Source organism: Petromyzon marinus, chromosome 46 (assembly GCF_048934315.1).
Source record: "Petromyzon marinus isolate PM22_M1 ecotype Great Lakes invasive population chromosome 46, UKy_Petmar_22M1.pri1.0, whole genome shotgun sequence".
Classification (NCBI taxonomy): domain Eukaryota; kingdom Metazoa; phylum Chordata; class Hyperoartia; order Petromyzontiformes; family Petromyzontidae; genus Petromyzon; species Petromyzon marinus.
This window is the reverse complement of record NC_133712.1, coordinates 8027193-8046087: the sequence shown is the minus strand read 5'-3', so window position 1 is coordinate 8046087 and position 18895 is coordinate 8027193. Positions and strand designations below refer to the sequence as shown.

The 18895-nt window shown below is 45.8% G+C and overlaps 1 protein-coding gene across 1 annotated transcript; it reads right to left on the bottom strand.

The window, feature by feature from the left end:
• Positions 1 to 548: 548 nt before the first annotated feature.
• LOC116952387 (uncharacterized) lies at positions 549 to 15367 on the bottom strand. Its single transcript, XM_032971722.2, has 9 exons — positions 13527 to 15367; positions 12742 to 12770; positions 9907 to 9973; positions 8475 to 8554; positions 7843 to 7913; positions 6634 to 6779; positions 5954 to 6055; positions 5504 to 5606; positions 549 to 4738 (listed from the first exon to the last, which is right to left on the bottom strand). Exons 1-9 carry the CDS (start codon positions 15193 to 15195, stop codon positions 4576 to 4578), a joined length of 2430 nt encoding a protein of 809 aa, XP_032827613.1. The 5' UTR covers positions 15196 to 15367; the 3' UTR covers positions 549 to 4575.
• Positions 15368 to 18895: the final 3528 nt, after the last annotated feature.

Below are 18895 nucleotides of genomic sequence, written 5' to 3'. Positions count from 1 at the left end.
CAAACCACACTGCAGGTCACAACACACCAAACCACCACACTGGCGGTCACAACACACTCACCAAACTACCACACTGGCAGTCACAACACACTCACCAAACCACACTGCAGGTCACAACACACTCACCAAACCACCACACTGGCAGTCACAACACACTCACCAAAACACCACACTGGCAGTCACAACACACTCACCAAAACACCACACTGGCAGTCACAACACACTAACCAAGCCACACTGCAGGTCACAACACACTCACCAAACCACACTGCAGGTCACAACCATTCTATTTTTGCTTCTTCCCTCACTGCTCCACTTGAGAATTCCCTCCTCCCATCGTCTCTTTTCCCAAGTTATTATCGTAACCTTGCTAAATTCAAGATACGCATTAACTCGTATGTATCACACCTTACTAATTGTTGCGATGAAAACAAGATGTCCTGAACCACACTTGTTACGCATACATTATTTACACTTTATGCAAAAGACATGCAAATGTTGACATTCAGACAAACAGTACCAATAACAAGATCACCAAGGAGACAATGAAAAACAATTGAGATTTTATTGAGGCGTGATCTTTATTTGTAGCAAATTGTTAGATGGAGTAAATGGTTACATTCCTATTACCTACAAGACTGCACCCAAACATGAAGCCGACAAATTTAGCACATAATTTACAAGTTATTTAACTGTGCACACACCTTATACACCACTTACCTATTAAGAAACACGCATATTTCTATTGCTATTTTTTTTTTCAAAATAGGCGATGATAAAATGTAATTATATTCAAATAAACACAAATGTTAGTTTTTTGCTGCATTCATTACAAGCAATGGGTCAACTTTTATCCATACCGTACAGTCCCATGCGGCCCTTCCACGCCATGGCAGACTTGTCCAATGTTTTCCAGCAGTTTTACAGAATTGATGTTCCGTAATTACAGGGACTCCTCTACTTACGGACGAGTTAGGATACAGAGGTCTGTTTGTAAGTCGATTTGTTCTTGAGTACCCCTGTCGATTCCAAACATGTCGTTACGGGACATGTACACTAAACACGGGGAAAGGCTTTAAAAGTTGTATGATCTCCTGTAGATGCCACCACCGGTTGAACTTACGACTCTCGATCCGAACAGGCAACCGGACACATGGGCAGCTTTGTTCGCATCTCTGAAATTTCGTAAGTCGAATGTTCGTAAGTAGAGGAGTCCCTGTATTGCTGTTCGTGTCTATAGACCCCATTACAGAAGGAACGCTGTTTAATGAAACAGGGGTCAAGAAACCGTCAACATTTTCCGTACCCTATTCAAAATATTTAATCATACCACATTTCAAAATCATAAGATAAGCAAAACACGTGTGTATATATAGTCGTATTACAAAATGGTAATAATGACATGCATCTAAATTCGCAGGATAAAAACACACATGCAAGCACCCGTTTAGAGACTCGCATGGTTATAGCGCTGAAGCCCTAAAAAAAAATTCAAGTTATTGCTTTAGTTTGGTGTATTGTTTACCAATGCTTTTAACAAAATGTCTATTTTCAGTACAAGCATTTTTTTATGAAGTGCTAACAATTTTCCATTTTTCCACATCTCCCTAACCAGATGTTGAAATTATTTTTTTTACCAAAAAAACTATTACGACCCCTTGACCCTTACAAAATTGTGCTCATTTATACGAATTCCGCCACTCGCTATAAATCTTACAAGCGGACCGACTACCCGCGGTTGCTTCAACTGTTTAATGCAGTGTTTGTTGTTGTTGTTGAAAAGTCTTTCATACAGATATCGCTTAACTTGACTGCATAACTGCTGAAGCATTTCATTGATGCAGGCGTATTAGCCACAGGCGTCAGTAGCAGGCAGAGTGAAATGTCGAGCTGAGAATTCAAGGCGACACTTTTTCACACACGTGTGGAAACCGGGGTTTGTGGGGTCACCCAGAGTTACCGATGCAGTGTTTAATATCCAAGTCAGTATCTAAGGCAATATCTAAGGCGCCACACCTGCTGTAGTGGCATGGGATACTGCATTAGCTATGCTGCGTTTCCAAAGCCCTGGCCAGTATCAAATTGCCCGCAATGTCAAAATGCACATGCGCAGCCGCGGGGGACTTCAGGGCGCTGTGTCCGTGTCCTCAGCAGACCTGCCCAACAAACGCCTGGCCGCCCAAGTGCAGAAAACAGCCAAGCTGCCCAGCAGTCGTCGCCTTAAGCAATTTTCCTGGGGAACACGAGCATTTCCCAAGAGTTCGCCTACAAAAGCTGCACACATTTTTTATTCTGGTTGTTTTTTTCTTCAAGTAATACATTCCTGAATTACAAGTCACAAGTATTATTGTTTGAATCGATTACTCAGTGCGGCAGAAGGGTAACTGCAGAGTGAATTACTCCAACATGAGTTGGGTATAATTTAGGATGCCTTGCCTTGCACATGTGGACCAGCATGTTACCGTATTATTAACTTGCCTGCACACTGCGGTGGGATCACTTGTTTGCCTGAATTTTCCTGGTGCCTCCGAACATTTTTCATCAGCCTGGAAACAATGAACACCCTTTGGTGCAGTTACACAGAATTGTGTTCAGAGCTCCAAATGTTTGGGGAAAATTCCAACACGAATTGTACACCGTTCCGTTCTTTCATTTAGCGAAATGTATTAAGATAACATAGAGCCTCAAATTATGAAGCTCATATGGGTTATCAGCCTGACGCTTGTTTCAGAGAGCATGTGTTTTCAGGTAAAAGTGTAAAATAGATGGCTAACAACACGCAATAAAACTCGTAATATCACAATGGCAGAGGTCCGGTTTAACAAACTCATATAAGTGCCATCCTAAGGCACTGTGCACCCCACACGCCCTGCACAAGTACACTTGCAGAGCTCACCATGCTACAATGGTTTGCGTGGAAATGTTTCACGACACTAATGGCTTAAGGACTGCAAAGACATTTCTTTCTTACAATACCATTGAAAATACCTCCAAAAATGTAAGCTTATCCCAATATTTCTCTAGTCGCCAAGTCATGTTCTAGAGTAGGTAGTGTTAAATTCTTCACAGGGTCCCATTCCCATCTTGACAAAACAACACTTTGAAAAAAACCGATAAGTACAAAAATAAAGAACTACTTTAACTATTAATTTACAAAATTAAAAGTATTCTCCAAGTATAAAAGCCAGATAACTTACATCATTTGGTTAAACAGCAGGTCTCACGAGAGTGAGATGAGCCAGTTTAAATCTCAGCTCGAACATCATCAGCAATTAGCCCAATGGGAAAAAACCAGCACCTCCCTAAAGAGGCTGCACCAACATGGTAGAAAAAAATCACAACCCCTTCTATGCAGAAACACTAATTTGTAATTTCCACAAGCGACGAGGAACTACCGTTATAGTTGACCAGTGATTGAGGAGTGGGAGATACTTTATCTAAAAAAATAAAGATTGCAGAGATCGCCGTGCCATCTGCTTTTAAAGCTGGGTTCCACTCACCCGTGATTGAACTGGATTATCAGGCTTAGTGTTTCAATTGGTTGTCTCAGTTGGGTTACCAATCACTGCACCAACAACAAAAACATCAAATTACGTTTTCCAATTTAGAAAAATAAAATTCCAGCTCATTAAAAAAAATACATTTGTGTTTGACTGTCAAGGGACTAAGCCACGTTAAGGGATCTCAGAAGTTGTTCTGTGATATCACCTTCCACAGGCAATTCTCTAACAATGGGTTAAGCAGTGCTTTAAGGTGCATCAAGCCTAATCTCATGACAAGACACCAATGGAAAAAAAAACGACAAATGAAAGAAAGCAAAGGAGGTTCCTTTGACAAGATGGGGAATGCGGGCACGGAGTTTTTACATCTCTCAACTAAACTATGAACTAAACGATTATTAGTTTACCAGGTAAGGCCCACTCAGCTATGCAGCTCATTTACAGATGCAATCTGGCTACAAATGATAGCTCAACGAAGAGGCTTATCACATGTACATTTATAGCAGTAGCCAAATACTCTAAATGTATTTATGTAAAATGTGGAGGGGAAGACCGGATGACAAGGAGAAAAATCCACGCGACCATGAGGCGAACATGCAAACTCCAAATATAGAGCAGGTGTATACAAGGCGAGGTAGTTAACATCTCGCCACCGCCGTTTGCAAGGCGGCCGGGTCACGCCACTCCGGGCCGGGTCGCATAACTCCGGGCCGGGTCACGCCGCTCCGGGCCGGGTCGCGCGACTCCGGGCCGGGTCGCGTGACTCCGGGCCGAGTCGCGTGACTCCGGGCCGGGTCGCGTGACTCCGGGCCGGGTCACGTGACTCCGGGCCGGGTCACGTGACTCCGGGCCGGGTCACGCCGCTCCGGGCCGGGTCGCATAACTCCGGGCCGGGTCACGCGGCTCCGGGCCGGGTCATGCCACTCCAGGCCGGGTCATGCCACTCCGGGCCGGGTCACGCGGCTCCGGGCCGGGTCGCATAACTCTGGGCCGGGTCACATGACTCCGGGTCGGGTCACGCCATTCACGGCCGGGTCGCGTGACTCCAGGCCGGGTCACGCGGCTCCGGGCCGGGTCACGGGGACGCGGCGGGCGACGATCCTGGGCTCGTGGGCAATGATGTCCATCGCCAGACCTCGCAGTCCTGCCCATGCAGCAGCTGGTTCTCGGTGCGGATGCGTGACTCGCCGGCGTCGATGAACTGCACCGCCTGCTCCCACACAGGTCGCATGCGGTCCCTGCAAGGGGGCAGCAATGTCCGTGGAGTCAGCATTGTTGTGGTTTTTTTTTATTGTAGCCATAGCGTTAGTCTAGCCGACGACAACTGAGGAATTTTAGTCAAGTCTGAGCCTATGGATTTCACTTAGTCATTCTCTTAAGTCTAGTTATTAAAAGTTGGTGTGAGGGGCATGCCAATTCTCCCACCACCCCCCAATATCTCCACAATGCCCCAAATATAAATGTGAAGGGGGTGGTGGGGGTGCATGCATCTGCAATTCACAAACTCTGAAAGCAATTGGACAATCATTTCCCTTAGTACTGAACCTCTTAACAATTGCTCTTCATTGGCCTATACGAAAGGGTGGATGAAAGCTTTCCCAGGCCATTTCCGTCGTCAGTGGGGAGTTTGACGATACTGAAGCCTGCTCGTCAGTGTGGGTCAGAGAAGGGGGACGCGCCCAAGGAACAGTTGAGACATCACTTCGCACCGAGACAATGTTGCACATACACCAAAGAAGTATAAACCACGTGTCGTGCATCACAGTATCGACGCACAGCGCAGTGTCAATAACATATGGCACACGCACGGCAAGCTGCCTATGATGATATTACATGGAAAGCACCTGATCTTGCTCAGACGTTGGAAGCTAAGCAGGGTTTGAGCGACATCCCTCCGAAGATTACCCAAGATGAGGGCGCCAAAAATAGAGCGTGCGTGCGACACGGCAGGTCTACTGCACCTGCCGTTCAAGCACTAGGCACCACTCGACTTGGCGACTCACCGGTCTTGGGGCTTGATGAGGCTGTCTCGCACATGTGGGATGGGGAGGAAGGGCTCCACCCTCCAGTTGGTCTGGCTGTCGAGCATCTGCTGCTGAACCATCTCTGCGACCGGAGCGGACACTCGTGTGAGCACTTACATAACATCCATCATTACAATTACTCGGTCAAAAGGGGGCAAAACAACATACGAGAGATCAGATAAGTGCATGTTGGCAATTGTACCTGAACGCTGATAGAACACGTGGGTACAGAAGACCAGGAAAAGTTACGAAAACCTAATCATTACTTAATTTTACTTTCGTTGGTGACAGATCCTTGGCTTGCTTGTCACGCATAACCCCAAAAGTCCATCGACACGGCAAATCATACATCGTGATGGAACAATGCAAACGCTTAAATGAGGCGCGTGTTTCTCGAACGCAACAAAGCATGGGGAGAGCAAGCAATACCCGAGATCTTTTCCACAAGCTCGAACACCTGCGTCTTCCTTTCCCGCTTTTGCTTCAGCCACAACTTTGCGTAGAGGTAGAGCCCCCAGAGGACGGCGATCACTGAAATAGCACAAATGGAAGATGAGAAATACATGTACTTTAAACGTTACGGACCTTGGTTGTAAATGCACGCTCCGCGTCGACAGAATTTACTGCACGCTAATCAAGAAACTAAAAAGGCCAAAATTGGTTTGTCATGTGTTCCAATTAAGCCGGCGTGAGCCACCTAAATGGAACATCCTCTATCAGTCCAATGCTAGATGGGGATGACTCCACACACTGTGTGGGTTATGCTGCATATCAGATCATATTTCACTATGCTGGTCAGTCCTGGTTGGCAGGACTGACCAACAAGAATAGATTTTGCTGCACTCCACCACCGGTGAACGCCATGTAGCCCCGCAGCAGTCTATAACCCCTGGCATTGCCACTCTACCAGGCTCGATCCTGCTCACTGTCCGAGATGTGACGAAATCAGACACATTCTGGTTGTTCTGGCTAAAGGCTCACCTATATATACATGCGCGCGAGTTACCAGGATTTTTTTCCCAGAACACTACTTTTTCAGGTGAACACCATCACGCGTCGTGCATCATCAAAACTTCACCGCGCCCCCCTCGCGACGCCCAGCAGCTTACCCAAGAAGATGAGCAGCAGACGGACGATGGTCTGCACGACGGCGTTGCGCAGGCGGCACACAAAGGAGCGCTGAAGATGAATGGACTCGAGGAACTTGACATCAGAGGCGTTCGCCACCTTCAGGTTCGCATCGAGCCCGCGCACTCTGGCATCCGTAAAACGGGACGCACCGCACGCGACAGGATTGAAAACGTGGACGTGTTAATTGACGCGTTCATCACCGACGTGTTGGGCAGACGGCGACACGGTGTTTCGACACGTAAAACACGCTCGCACGAATCCACCCCTGTTCAGGATTCCCTAAACCCGTTGCCCTCAAAGCTGGCGACGGATGTCAGGTCAAGACAGACGTCCATTGCCAGCCCAGTTTGAGCCTGACGCTGCCACTCACCTACCCTGCACGGCGAAAGCTCAGCGCTGGTTTGGCTCGGATGTGCCGGTGGACAAAGGGGAGATGAGACTTGAGGCAAGCTCGTAAACAGTGGTCACTACAGACCAACGGGAGGGCAGCTGTCCAAGAAAACCGATGGATGAACGTGTGATACGGTAACAGCCACGCTGGCAGATACAGCATAAGCATAGACTCGTACAATACTACGTCTGTTAAAATTCTAACGTATATAGGAACATATAGGCCAATTGCATGTCGTCATACACGAGTAATGAAAGGAAACCATTGAGCAGCGAGATAACCACGGTACTACCAATATTGTCCATACATATGTGCAAGGGAAACATTACATTGGGTGAATATACTGTCTGGCCTTATAACAGGTTTTTTTTGGGCAGACCACAAAATATGTAAACCAGGAATTCATATCGCACTCCCCAAACTCAAAAACGTCGACTTGGTGTTATAGCTGCACCTTTACACCTAAAAAAGTTCCACGACAGACAATCTCAGTTTAGTACTGTACCGTGCAGCACCTACTACAGCATACGATTGAGAGTTCCAGAATTGGTTTGATGACCGAACGTGGTTTCGCTGTTTTGTTTACATTTTTTCTATCAATAAAATATAAAAAAAGCAATCCACATAAAACTGACAAACTCCATAGGAGATACATTCGCTGTTTGCGGTTTTTTGTTTGAAAACAGATTTAAAAGGGACCACGAATAAACCCAGCATTGAAGACACTGTATACACACATACCATCCTGCACAGTCATTATAAAGACATCACAGTTAAATGTTTGCCTTCATCTTACTTTATTCCAAAGCGAGCTTCATTCTTCACGATTGCTTCCAGTGCTTTCTGAAACACCGTTTCATCGTAGCTCTGAAAACAAAAAAGCATTGGTGAATACGTGAATCCATAATCGTAATGCACCAAAAAACCCGATGTGGTGAGCCTGTGCAGGTTAAATATGGCCGTGGATATTTTCACTATCGGTCCGGGCATGTTGCTTCACTTGGAAATGTACAACTCTTTTGGATAACTCCACTGTCCATGTCATACTTTGGCCGCTCACGTGACCGGCACGGAGAATAATTAGTCGTCTTCCCTGGCACCAAATTGTACATGCCTTTGTGTTAACTCCCGACCATACTTCATACTCGTCAGAGGCTAGCGAAGATGGACAGAATATATGTTTGGAGCGTAATACAATGCATTGCTTTTGATGCACTGCCCTCTGCTGACAACTTAGCTTTGCAGCAGCCAACAAGACTAATTTTATCAATGGTTGTCACCCATACGAGCATTGACCAGACTCAATTCCGCTTAGCTTCGAGACCTGGCATCAGGTGCATTCCCAGTCAATTGGTCATAGTTTCCGTAGTCACCTGGAAACCACAATGCCTCATTGACAAATATATGTCATGTTGACTGCTTGTTCACCTTCATGTCTGGGTCCTCCTTCACCTTTTCAACAGGCAATTCAGCTTTCTGACCCTTCAAATACCCACAATCACATTCACCTGTGCGAGAAAAAACACAAGACAGTTTAATGTGAAAGTGACAATAACAACCAACACTGTTCTCCTTTTGGCGTTTTCTGCTCTGCTCTGACGAGACTAGGCTGTCTCTGGTGTCGGCCAGTTTCAAAGACAATGCATAAATTATAATACACGAGCATGCCATGTTTGTTTGCATGCTCACCACAAGTTAGTGTGTTTAATGCAGTACTTGATTAACACCTGTTTTATTGCCAGAAAGGGTAAAACCTATTCTTATTTTTCAAACACCTGGGAACTGGCAATGTTATCACCCACTTTTTACTGGGATTTCAAAACGATGTTAAATACGAATTTTGAATGCGTGTGTAATTAAATACTTTTTATTTTGCAAAAGCTCTGCTAAATCATCAGTATTATATTAAGCATTTTATTTTACCCAGTTTCCTTTGAATAAAAGAGACTTTGGTCTTAAAGCAATTATGCTGTACTTCCCAGTGTGAGAAATAAGTCTATAATAAATGGGACACATTCGATTATTGCATTTAAAATGTTTTCCACCAAATTAATTCACACCAGGTTTTGATACGGGCTGCATTTAAATCAATAACAACGTGAACAATTATAGGTTCCTAGCGTCAGTGTAGAAATGGCACATATGAACCCGAAGATGGAGCCTTGAAATACTCTACACCAATGGTTCCCAACTTGTAGGCCGCATTCAAGCAGTGGTCTGCAGGCCGTGCAAGGTGGTACGCGGAACTGCTGCAGACATTTCTCACAAAACGCAAAAAAAATAGTGTTGGCAGTGATCCAGAAACAATTGTGAACCACTGTTCTACACCTTTACCCGTGACTGGGTCTGGAGGAATCTTCGTACCCGAACTTACGTACAGGTTTTGCTCGTTTTATGCGGAAGTAAACGCGTTAAAAAACAAACGGAGCACAAAGCAAACTACACGCAACAGCTGCCTGCCGAGTAGCGCATAGGGTCCACAGACAATGTTGTCCCACATCTGACTACATAGCCACATGCAGGGTGAATTAAAACCACATAGCGCTAATTTTGGGGAGAAATAGGTTAGCCACGTAAATATAAAAAAAAATCGCACAAACCGAACCCACATAAAGTGAAGGGAAACTGCATTTGCTTATAAGACATTAATTATTGATGTCGTTATGTAACAATACGTTAACTGTCCTGTATCAGGTCATATAATAAACTGTAGCATGTACACCAAAGACGACATGCCGAGGCCTCCGACTGGGCTGCATTTTTTTGGGTTAAGAATCCCAGACGGACAGCCAAGATCAAGATGAGATCGTAAAGTGTGGCATGACCGCACCGCAGGGCACAACGTGAGCGAGCTACTTGCCTGCACGAATGGCGAGCAAAGAATGCATCTTTCCGCAGATCTCATCGACACCTCGCTTTTCACATTCCTTCAAACACAGCAGACAGTGCACACACGCAAGTTAAAACCCACATTTGTCAATACTGCCTTAAAATCATATATTAGGCAATGGATCCTTCTACACAGCACATAGTGATTGGAGTGTATAATAGTTTAAAACTGCAATACAGGGACTCCTCTACTTACGAACGAGTTAGGTTCCAGAGGTCTATTCATAAGTCGATTAATTCATAAGTTCAACTTTACTCCCGTTGATTCCAAACATGTTGTACGGTATATTCTTGGTTCTTTCGGTAAAGTCACGTAGAAGGGAAACAATAAAATAATAAAAAATATAAAACAATAAAATTCTCACGACGTTTCGACTGCAACACAAGCAATCATCAACAGGTGTGAAAACCACAGCAAGAAAATTTGAAAAAGTGGCGGTTGTGTTGCAGTCGAAACGTCATGAGAATTTTTTTATATTTTTATTATTTTATTGTTTCCCTTCTACGTGACTTTACCGAAATAAGGAAGAATATGAATCCCTGCAGTCACGAAAGCTTTAAATCAAAATGTTGTATGCTGTGTACACTAAACACGGGGAATGGCTTTACAAGTTGTATAATCTCCTGCAGATGTAGATGCCACTGGTCCTTTATGTTCTGCAGCTGTAGATGCCACCACCACCATCTTTTGCACGGCGGTTGAACTTTACAACTCTTGGTCCAAACAGCTGCAACTGGACATATGGACAGGTTGGTTTGTACCTCTGAAAGTGCGTAAGTAGAAGAGTCTCTGTATACATTATAGGGCCAGAAGAATTACAATTTAAGGCTTCCAAATTAACAGTTATAAATTGGCATACAAAGATACCCATCATTATATATTGAATAGACAAACCCTTAAAAAATTGTAATATGTACACGCATAAACTAATTTGTATTAAAAGTAGAAGCATCAAATGATGCTGGCACACTGCATGTGGTATTTTATTTATAAAATATAGCTACATTTTTTAAATAATTATATGGTTTGGCATATACACCACCACCCAAGCATGGATGAAAAAAAGTCAGTACAGTCCGTTTTGCAACAACGCTTCTTTTCAAATCGCGAACTGGATATAAACGCAATTGAGTGAACGGAACTGCGTCACGCGAGTAGGAATAAGCGATTGTGCGGCTGCCTCGGCGTAGCATCACACAGGGCGGGATGCTGCTGGATGCTTCTACATGCTACCCACACGCCTCAGTCTTTGTTCAGCCTGCTTACGCATCTCACGCGTTATTGTGAACTGTGCTTTACCAAATATAATGTCTCATTTTGCATACAACTTTGTTGATTTTAATTACATACAAACTAAAACACAGTAATTATAAAAGAACACGTAAACACAATAATATAACAAATTGTCATCAAAGATTCTAGATTTGAAGCTTTCGTGACTGCAAGGATTCACTCTGTTTTTTTTCGGTAAAGTCACGTAGGTAAAATAAAATAAAACTAAATTGAATCACGACGTTTCAGAGGCAACACAAGCTTCCGTCTTCAGGTGGAACAGTCACAGCAGAATATCTGTATCAAAGATGTCAGCCATGTTGATGTTTTCTAAACCTACTACCCCCTAAACCTTAAATTGCATTATTATAACGCGATTTTTCCATAACACGGTGTTCTTCAGGAATGCAACGACCCCATTATAGGAGAATAGACTACTTCTGATGCTAGCGTGTTTTATCTGCAAGGCGGTGGTAGCTACACACGCCTGTAACCCAGCACTGTGGTGGCAAGGGTTGGTGGATCGTACCAATCTTGCAAAACCACCTTCCCTGGCTTGCCAGAATGCGGTACAGCAAAGTGTGGACTAATCTCCATCAGCTCCATCTACATGGGAAGTGTTTGACCCCTGGCACGTGTAGGTTTTCTCCGAATGCTCCAAATTTACTCATTAATTGGCTAAAAACATGTTAATATCTATGTACCTCCATGTGTTGCAGATTATACAGCAGTGTAAGAAGCCGTTTTGGAATGTATGTCCCAAACCATGGAACTACCCCACAGGTTATTTGTTTTAATTAACATCCCCTTTATAATTTTAGTGAGATTACAAATACTGCAACTGCCTTCATTTGCCCAACAAGGCCTCATGAAAAATATCAAGACCCATTTTTTCAGGGGATACTGTATTTTGGATGTTTGGCCAATTGCATGAGATATCATCGGATGCACTCAAAGTAAACTGGATTACCGACTAGGTATAAGACTCTCGAAGCGTCACACTGATGGGACTCGAGAATAATCCATTGATGCGATGCATCATCCTTGCGACATGGAGCCCAATTCTGCAACACCTGGCTGTCTTCCCAGGCAGTATCCCACTCAAGCATAAACCAGGCTTAATACTGCTTAGCTTTCTAAACGTGAAGTAACATGTATCTATTCCTGGTACAGTAATTTGAGCTTAGGTGGAAATCACCGCAGGAATGACACACCCGCCATGAGCATTAAGGACACGCTGCCAGAAGGCAAAAAATGTATCTTCGCACAACTCAACTTATGGATTATTTGTGTTGGCAGCAACAACGAAACCGACAACTCACATTCGTCCAAAAAACACTGCCATAAAAAAAGGAGAAATGTCCCGGTGACGCTTTGGGCGCATGTGCGTGAAGTAGGGTCGATTCCCAACGTGACGCCCGATATACACTGGGTGCTTTCCCTTTCAGGGAGAGCGTCACGGACGAATGCTTTGACTTTTTCAACTTATGGGCAAGTCGCATATTTGAGCAAACGAAAAGAGAGCCTGCTTACCGTCGTTTCGCAGGGGGCCTTAAACTCGTCTGTAAAAGGAGACATTTCACAAGACGTCAGTCAATCCATTGCACGTATGAATAATGCTGCAAGCTTTGAGAGTAATTCATTTGTTTGTAAATAGACAATATAGCACAGGAGGGCTCTTGTGGACTTAATTCAACATTAGTCACAAACGCATTGCGAATTAAAACTTCCATGTGCATAAAGTACTGTACAGGGTTATACATTCACATAAAACCCACGGATTTATACTTTTTTCTCAAGAGATTATTAGATTTGGTCAAAGTAATGCTTCTATGTACCAGTGCTAAAAATATTCAGCAGTGCACGCATTGATATTGGAGGGAGATACGTAGAGGCTTAAAAAAATAATTATTTCATCCGTAACTTTTCCTATTACCTTGGTGTGATATTTATAAATGCTTCACCTTTCATATACACAATGCCAAAGTAATTTCCAGCTCAATGGGGCATTTAGGTGGTGCTATTCTCCGGTCTACTTTCATGAGCCAGCAGTAGAAATTACACATTCCTATGGCGGGGTTAAGAGTCTATGTCCATTGGACAACCACCGTTGACTACTTCCTTACATCGTCGCCCTCACTTTATCGTCCCCGGAAGGATGATGGGCCGAGTCAACCACCTAACCAGGACTGAAACTCGACATTCACAACCTTCAGAATTTCAAATTGGCTCACTCCACCGGCATGAGCCAACACAACACAATTCCGACCAATAGCTCGACAGACAAGACATCTGTATGCAGAAGCATTCGTCATCACCGCTGTTCTCTCCGCACGTCAGCAGGTAGATGATGGCCATCCACACCAGCAGCATGCCCAGGCCGATGCGCAGCAGGTTGGACTTGTATCGGACGTAGAACGAGTCGGCCGCCACCGTCGGCGCCCTCTTGGCCGTCATTCCGCCTCCGCGTTTTCTCAACGCGGCCGACGAGACGAGGGGCTCGCGCTTGGCTTCCACTCTCCCTTCTCCTCCTCCTCCTCCACCACCACCACGGGGGTACGAGTCGAAGTTGCCCAACTCCGCTCTGCCCCGTCCAAATTTGGAGGAGGAGGCCTCGCTGCCGAGGCCGCTGTCGCCATCCGGCTCGTTGTGGGAGGCGAAATTCTTCCTCGAGTAGAGCTGCGAGGAGTACGAGGAGGCAAATGGGACGTCCCTCGACCCACTACCAGCTCCACTACCAGCTCCACTACCCACTGCTCCGCCTCCTCCTCGCGATGAAAACCAGCTGGAGGTCGACGGGAGGTAGCCGGACGAAGTGGGCGCATCAATGCCGGTCGCGTCCGAGCGGCCCGAGGAGAGTCCCGCGAAGCGGCTGCGCCTGGGTCTGTCGAGTTCTTGAGGTGCGGCTGAGTGCTGCTCACCGCCCCCACCAATGCCACCGCGAGCAACATCGTCGTGTCCGCCAAGACCGTCTCGCAGTCTCAAGCCGGACGAGGACGACGACAAGCTGGTTGCGATCGGGTTGCTTCGGAGGGCGCCCGAGTCGCCGCTCGAGTATCTGCTGCCGATCCTGCTGCTGCTGCTGGTGGTGGTGAACCCCGCGAGAAGATCCCGAGTTGGAGCGGAGACGGGAGCGGCTCCGACTGTTGTGGACGAGTAGGGTTTTGAGGAAGAGTAGTAGGACGACGAAGGGTAACCTATGTCCAGGCCGCTGCGCCTGCCGTTGCCGTACGGGGACGATGAAGAGAAAGATGCGGTCGGCTTCGTGGGCATTGGACGGCCGCCTCCCGCCTCCAAATGCCGGGCGAATTCCGACTGGAACAATCCCAGGCCCGACACAGGCGCGGTTCGAGAGTAGAAATCATCACGCGTGTCCATCTCCTCTTCCTCCTCCTCTTCCTCTTCTGCTCCATCAACATTCTCACCGCCACGGGCGGAGACAACACCATCATCGTCCGAGTAGACCACCTCCTCCTTCCTGAAGGCCGCTCTCTTGCGCGGGTCCGTGCCCACTTCTCGAGTCGCGGTCCTCACGGCCCGATCTTGGGGTCGCGGCCGGCCGGCCACAAACCCGACCCCCAGCGAGGTTCTCTTTGGGGCAGGCAGTCGTCCTTCTCCGCCGAGTCTTCTGCCGACTAGTCCTATCCCTCCTCGATCATCACCGCCGCCACCACCGCCGTCGTCGTCGTCACTGTCGGAGCTGAACATAGAGGCGTCAACTCGCCGATTGCCCGCGTCGCCGCCCCGTGTCCTGATCACCTTGCTGCTGCTGCTGGTGGTGCTGGTGGTGGTCGTGGTGCTGCTGGGCTTGGCCTTGGCGGATCCTGCTTCGAGCGCCGCCAATTTCCTGAGCATCACGCCGCGCGTCGTGGCCGTGACGGGCCCCACCGCCTGGCCCAGCTCCAGGAGGCGCGCCCGGAGATCGGCGTCCGACAGCTCGGCCCTCGTTGACGCGACGCTGCGCCGTCCACCCGATCTGGTGCTCATCGTCGTTGGTGGTGCTGTTGTTGTTGTATGCTGGAGATCGTAGTCGCGATTCGTCTGCTTGGGAGACCGCACTTCAGTAACAAAATGAGCGCGGTAAAGGCGTGGTTGTTCCTCTTCCTCTTCTGAAAGATAGCGGGGGTGGAGGTGAGCCACTGAAACGTCTCTTCTTCTTCTGGAAGCAAGTTGAGGAGGCGGAGGAGGGGTTGCGAACGTCTCTTATTCTTCTGGAAGATAGTGGGGAGGTCTTGGGCAGGTGGTGACCACATGAACGTCCTTTCTTCCTCTTCTGGAAGCAAGTTGAGGAGGCGGAGGAGGGGTTGTGAACGTCTCTTAATCTTCTGGAAGATAGTGGGGAGGTCTTGGGCAGGTGGTGACCACATGAACGTCCCTTCTTCCCCTTCTGGAAGCAAGTTGGTGCGCTTCTGGAAGACGACCTCGAGTTGATTTGATTGGGTGCGGAGTTTGAATTCCATTCGCTTTGACTTCTGAAAAAAACGCCGCTTTTTTCAAAATTTTCATGTTGTGGTTTTCACACCTGACGATTCAGTTCAGTTTATTTATTAGGTCTAGCCCTGTGAGCCATTCGGATCTTGAATCGGGTGCAGCCACAACAATCACAAAATCACGAGCAAGAAAACATCTTAAAGTGACTATGTGACTGTGCAAACAGAAAATCCATGAAAAAAAAACAGCAAAATATTCCTGAAAAAGCACCGTACACCAACGCTGTGCAAAAATCCCAGTGGGATGCAAGTCAAACAACAACAAGAAAACTTAGATTAAGGCCATCAGTCTAACTCCGTACTACAACAAAACAAACATGTCCAAACCAAAAAACTTTTCGAAATCACCAAAAAATAAAGCCATAATTGCAATGTAACAGTGATCATAGGGACTGTGGCCTATTTTTTACATTAAACTACATAAATAACATGTACCACCAAATCAGAGCCATAGCTGGCTGCATGAGTTACTCCACAACAACAGAAGCATCAGTCAGAGTATCACATTTTTCAATGCACCTTTAAGATCAGCACGCTAAATCAAAATACAGAATACTTTGCAGCGTCATCCGGAGCAAAATATTTTATTTTATTTTACGCCAATGAATAGCAGTGGCAGCTAGGGGTGTACAACTCCTCTAGAGCAGTTTTGAGAGAAGATCTCACAGGTAGCGATTCAAGTTGCAGTTTATTGGCAATAGCATTCCAGACCCTGGGGGCATCAATAGCAAAGGCCCTTCCTCCAGTTTTTGTACGGCATTAGGGAATGTGAAGCTGGTAAATGAGCGAAGACCTGAGGTCAAATTTGCTCTTTGAAACAGAGAGGAGATCCAGCAGGTAGTCTGCGGATTTTTTTGTAAGTACATCGTGAATAAATAAGATCTGGTGCACAAGCCGTCGAACATTAAGATATGTTAAGTTTGACCCAATGTAGAGATCACAGTGGTGAGTCCTATATGGGATGATTGCTTGTGTTGCAATCGAAACGTCGTGAGAATTTTATTATTTTATTTTTTATTATTTCCCTTCTACGTGCCTTTACCGAAAAAACCAAAGAGTAATTCCTGCAGTCACGAAAGCGTCAAATCAAGTTTGAACCAACTCTACGGGGAGGTATCAAGTTTGTGTCTTTGTGTTGTTTCTGCTTGTGTGTCTGCCTTTGTGTCTCCGTGTATGTGTCTTGTCTCTCTCTCTCAAATGTCACACTTAAGTTTGTGTATTTGTGTTGTCTCTGCTTGTGTCTGCCTTTGTGTCTCCGTGTATGTCTTGTCTCTCTCTCTCAAATGTCACACTTAAGTTTGTGTCTTTGTGTTGTCTCTGCTTGTGTGTCTGCCTTTGTGTCACCGTGTATGTGTCTTGTCTCTCTCAAATGTCACACTTAAGTTTGTGTCTTTGTGTTGTCTCTGCTTGTGTGTCTGCCTTTGTGTCTCCGTGTATGTGTCGTGTCTCTCTCTCAAATGTCACACCTAAGTTTGTGTCTTTGTGTTGTCTCTGCTTGTGTGTCTGCCTTTGTGTCTCCGTGTATGTGTCTTGTCTCTCTCCGCAGTCCATGTGTACATGATAATTTGTACCCCTCCCCACGCTACCCCGCGGTCCCTTTCTCTGCAGTACCTGTGTATGTGTACCTTCCCCCTCGCTACTCCGAGTCAGTCCCTTTGTACATGCTAATTTGTATCCCTTTATCTCTCAGTCCCCGCCCCCCCCCTCTCCCTCTAAGGCTTCAGCACAGAGACACTGTTTCACTGTGTCCCATATGTGTGTCTCTGTGTCTCTGTGCTAACTCTCTCGGCTTAGATGTCTATATGTGTCTGCGATCTGTATTCTATCACTCTCTTAAATTTAGCAATTCCAAGAGGAATGTAATCAGCCAGGTAGAGTGTTGACTATTCTAGATTTAAAGCTTTCGTGACTGCTAGGATCCATACTCTTTGGTTCTATTGGGTAAAGTCACGTAGGTGAAAATAAAATAACAAAAAATCACGACGTTTCGGCCACAACACAAGCGGCCTTCATCAGGTGAAGGGACGAGACTGTCTGGAGCACAGCGCTGGAGTGAGAAAAGCCACGCTTAGATCACGACCTTTAAGCTGTGAGAAGAAAACAAAGCGCCTCGACAAAGGAATTAGCATAGAATTTAGCATTGAAATGGCTCATTGAAATAGCTAAGTTAAAGTATACACATCTGCAGAGGCACCCCTTGACAAAGGAATTAGCATAGAATTTAGCATTGAAATAGCTGAGTGATTAGCTTGTAACTGGTTACAGAAATGGCTATGTTAAAGTCAGAGCATATACATTCACCGTGTTTGATTGCACACAGTTTAAAGGTCCGCGGTCTGAGCGTGGTTGTGTTTCGCTAAATTCTCCCGTCTGATTTGTACTAGGTGCCTCAGTGAATGTATATGCTCTGACTTTAACATAGCTATTTCTGTGACCAGTTACAAGCTAATCACTCAGCTATTTCAATGCTAAATTCTATGCTAATTCCTTTGTCAAGGGGTGCCTCTGCGGATGTGTATACGTTAACTTAGCTATTTCAATGAGCCATTTCAATGCTAAATTCTATGCTAATTCCTTTGTCGAGGCGCTTTGTTTTCTTCTCACACAGCTTAAAGGTCGTGATCTAAGCGTGGCTTTTCTCACTCCAGTGCTGTCCTCCAGACAGTCTCGTCCCTTCACCTGATGAAGGCCGCTTGTGTTGTGGTCGAAACGTCGTGATTTTTTGTTATTTTATTTTCACCTACGTGACTTTACCCAATAGAACCAAAGAGTATAGAGTGTTGACTGTTGTTGGCCGGCTATCTACGCTGTATTGTATTATATTCCTCTCTGTGTCTCTGCTTCTTCTCTCTCTACTTGTATGTCTGTCTTTGTGTCTCCGTATGTCTTATCGCTATCTCAAATTTCACACTTAACTTATTATTTAGCAATCTTTGAAATAACGTAATCAACCAGACCATGCGTTAATTGTGTTTTAACCGACCCTCTGTGTTGCATTGTATTGTTTCCAAATGTTACTAAATCTTGTTCGATTTAGTGTGCTTCTCCATCTCTCTTTGTCTCCCCTACATGCTAAGGCCTCGGCACAGAGACCCTGTCTCTCAGTGTCCCATACGTGTGTCTCTCTTTGTGTCTCTGTGTTAACTCCCTATACTTAGGTGTCTGTATATACGTCTGCGGTTCTGTGTTTCCTCTCT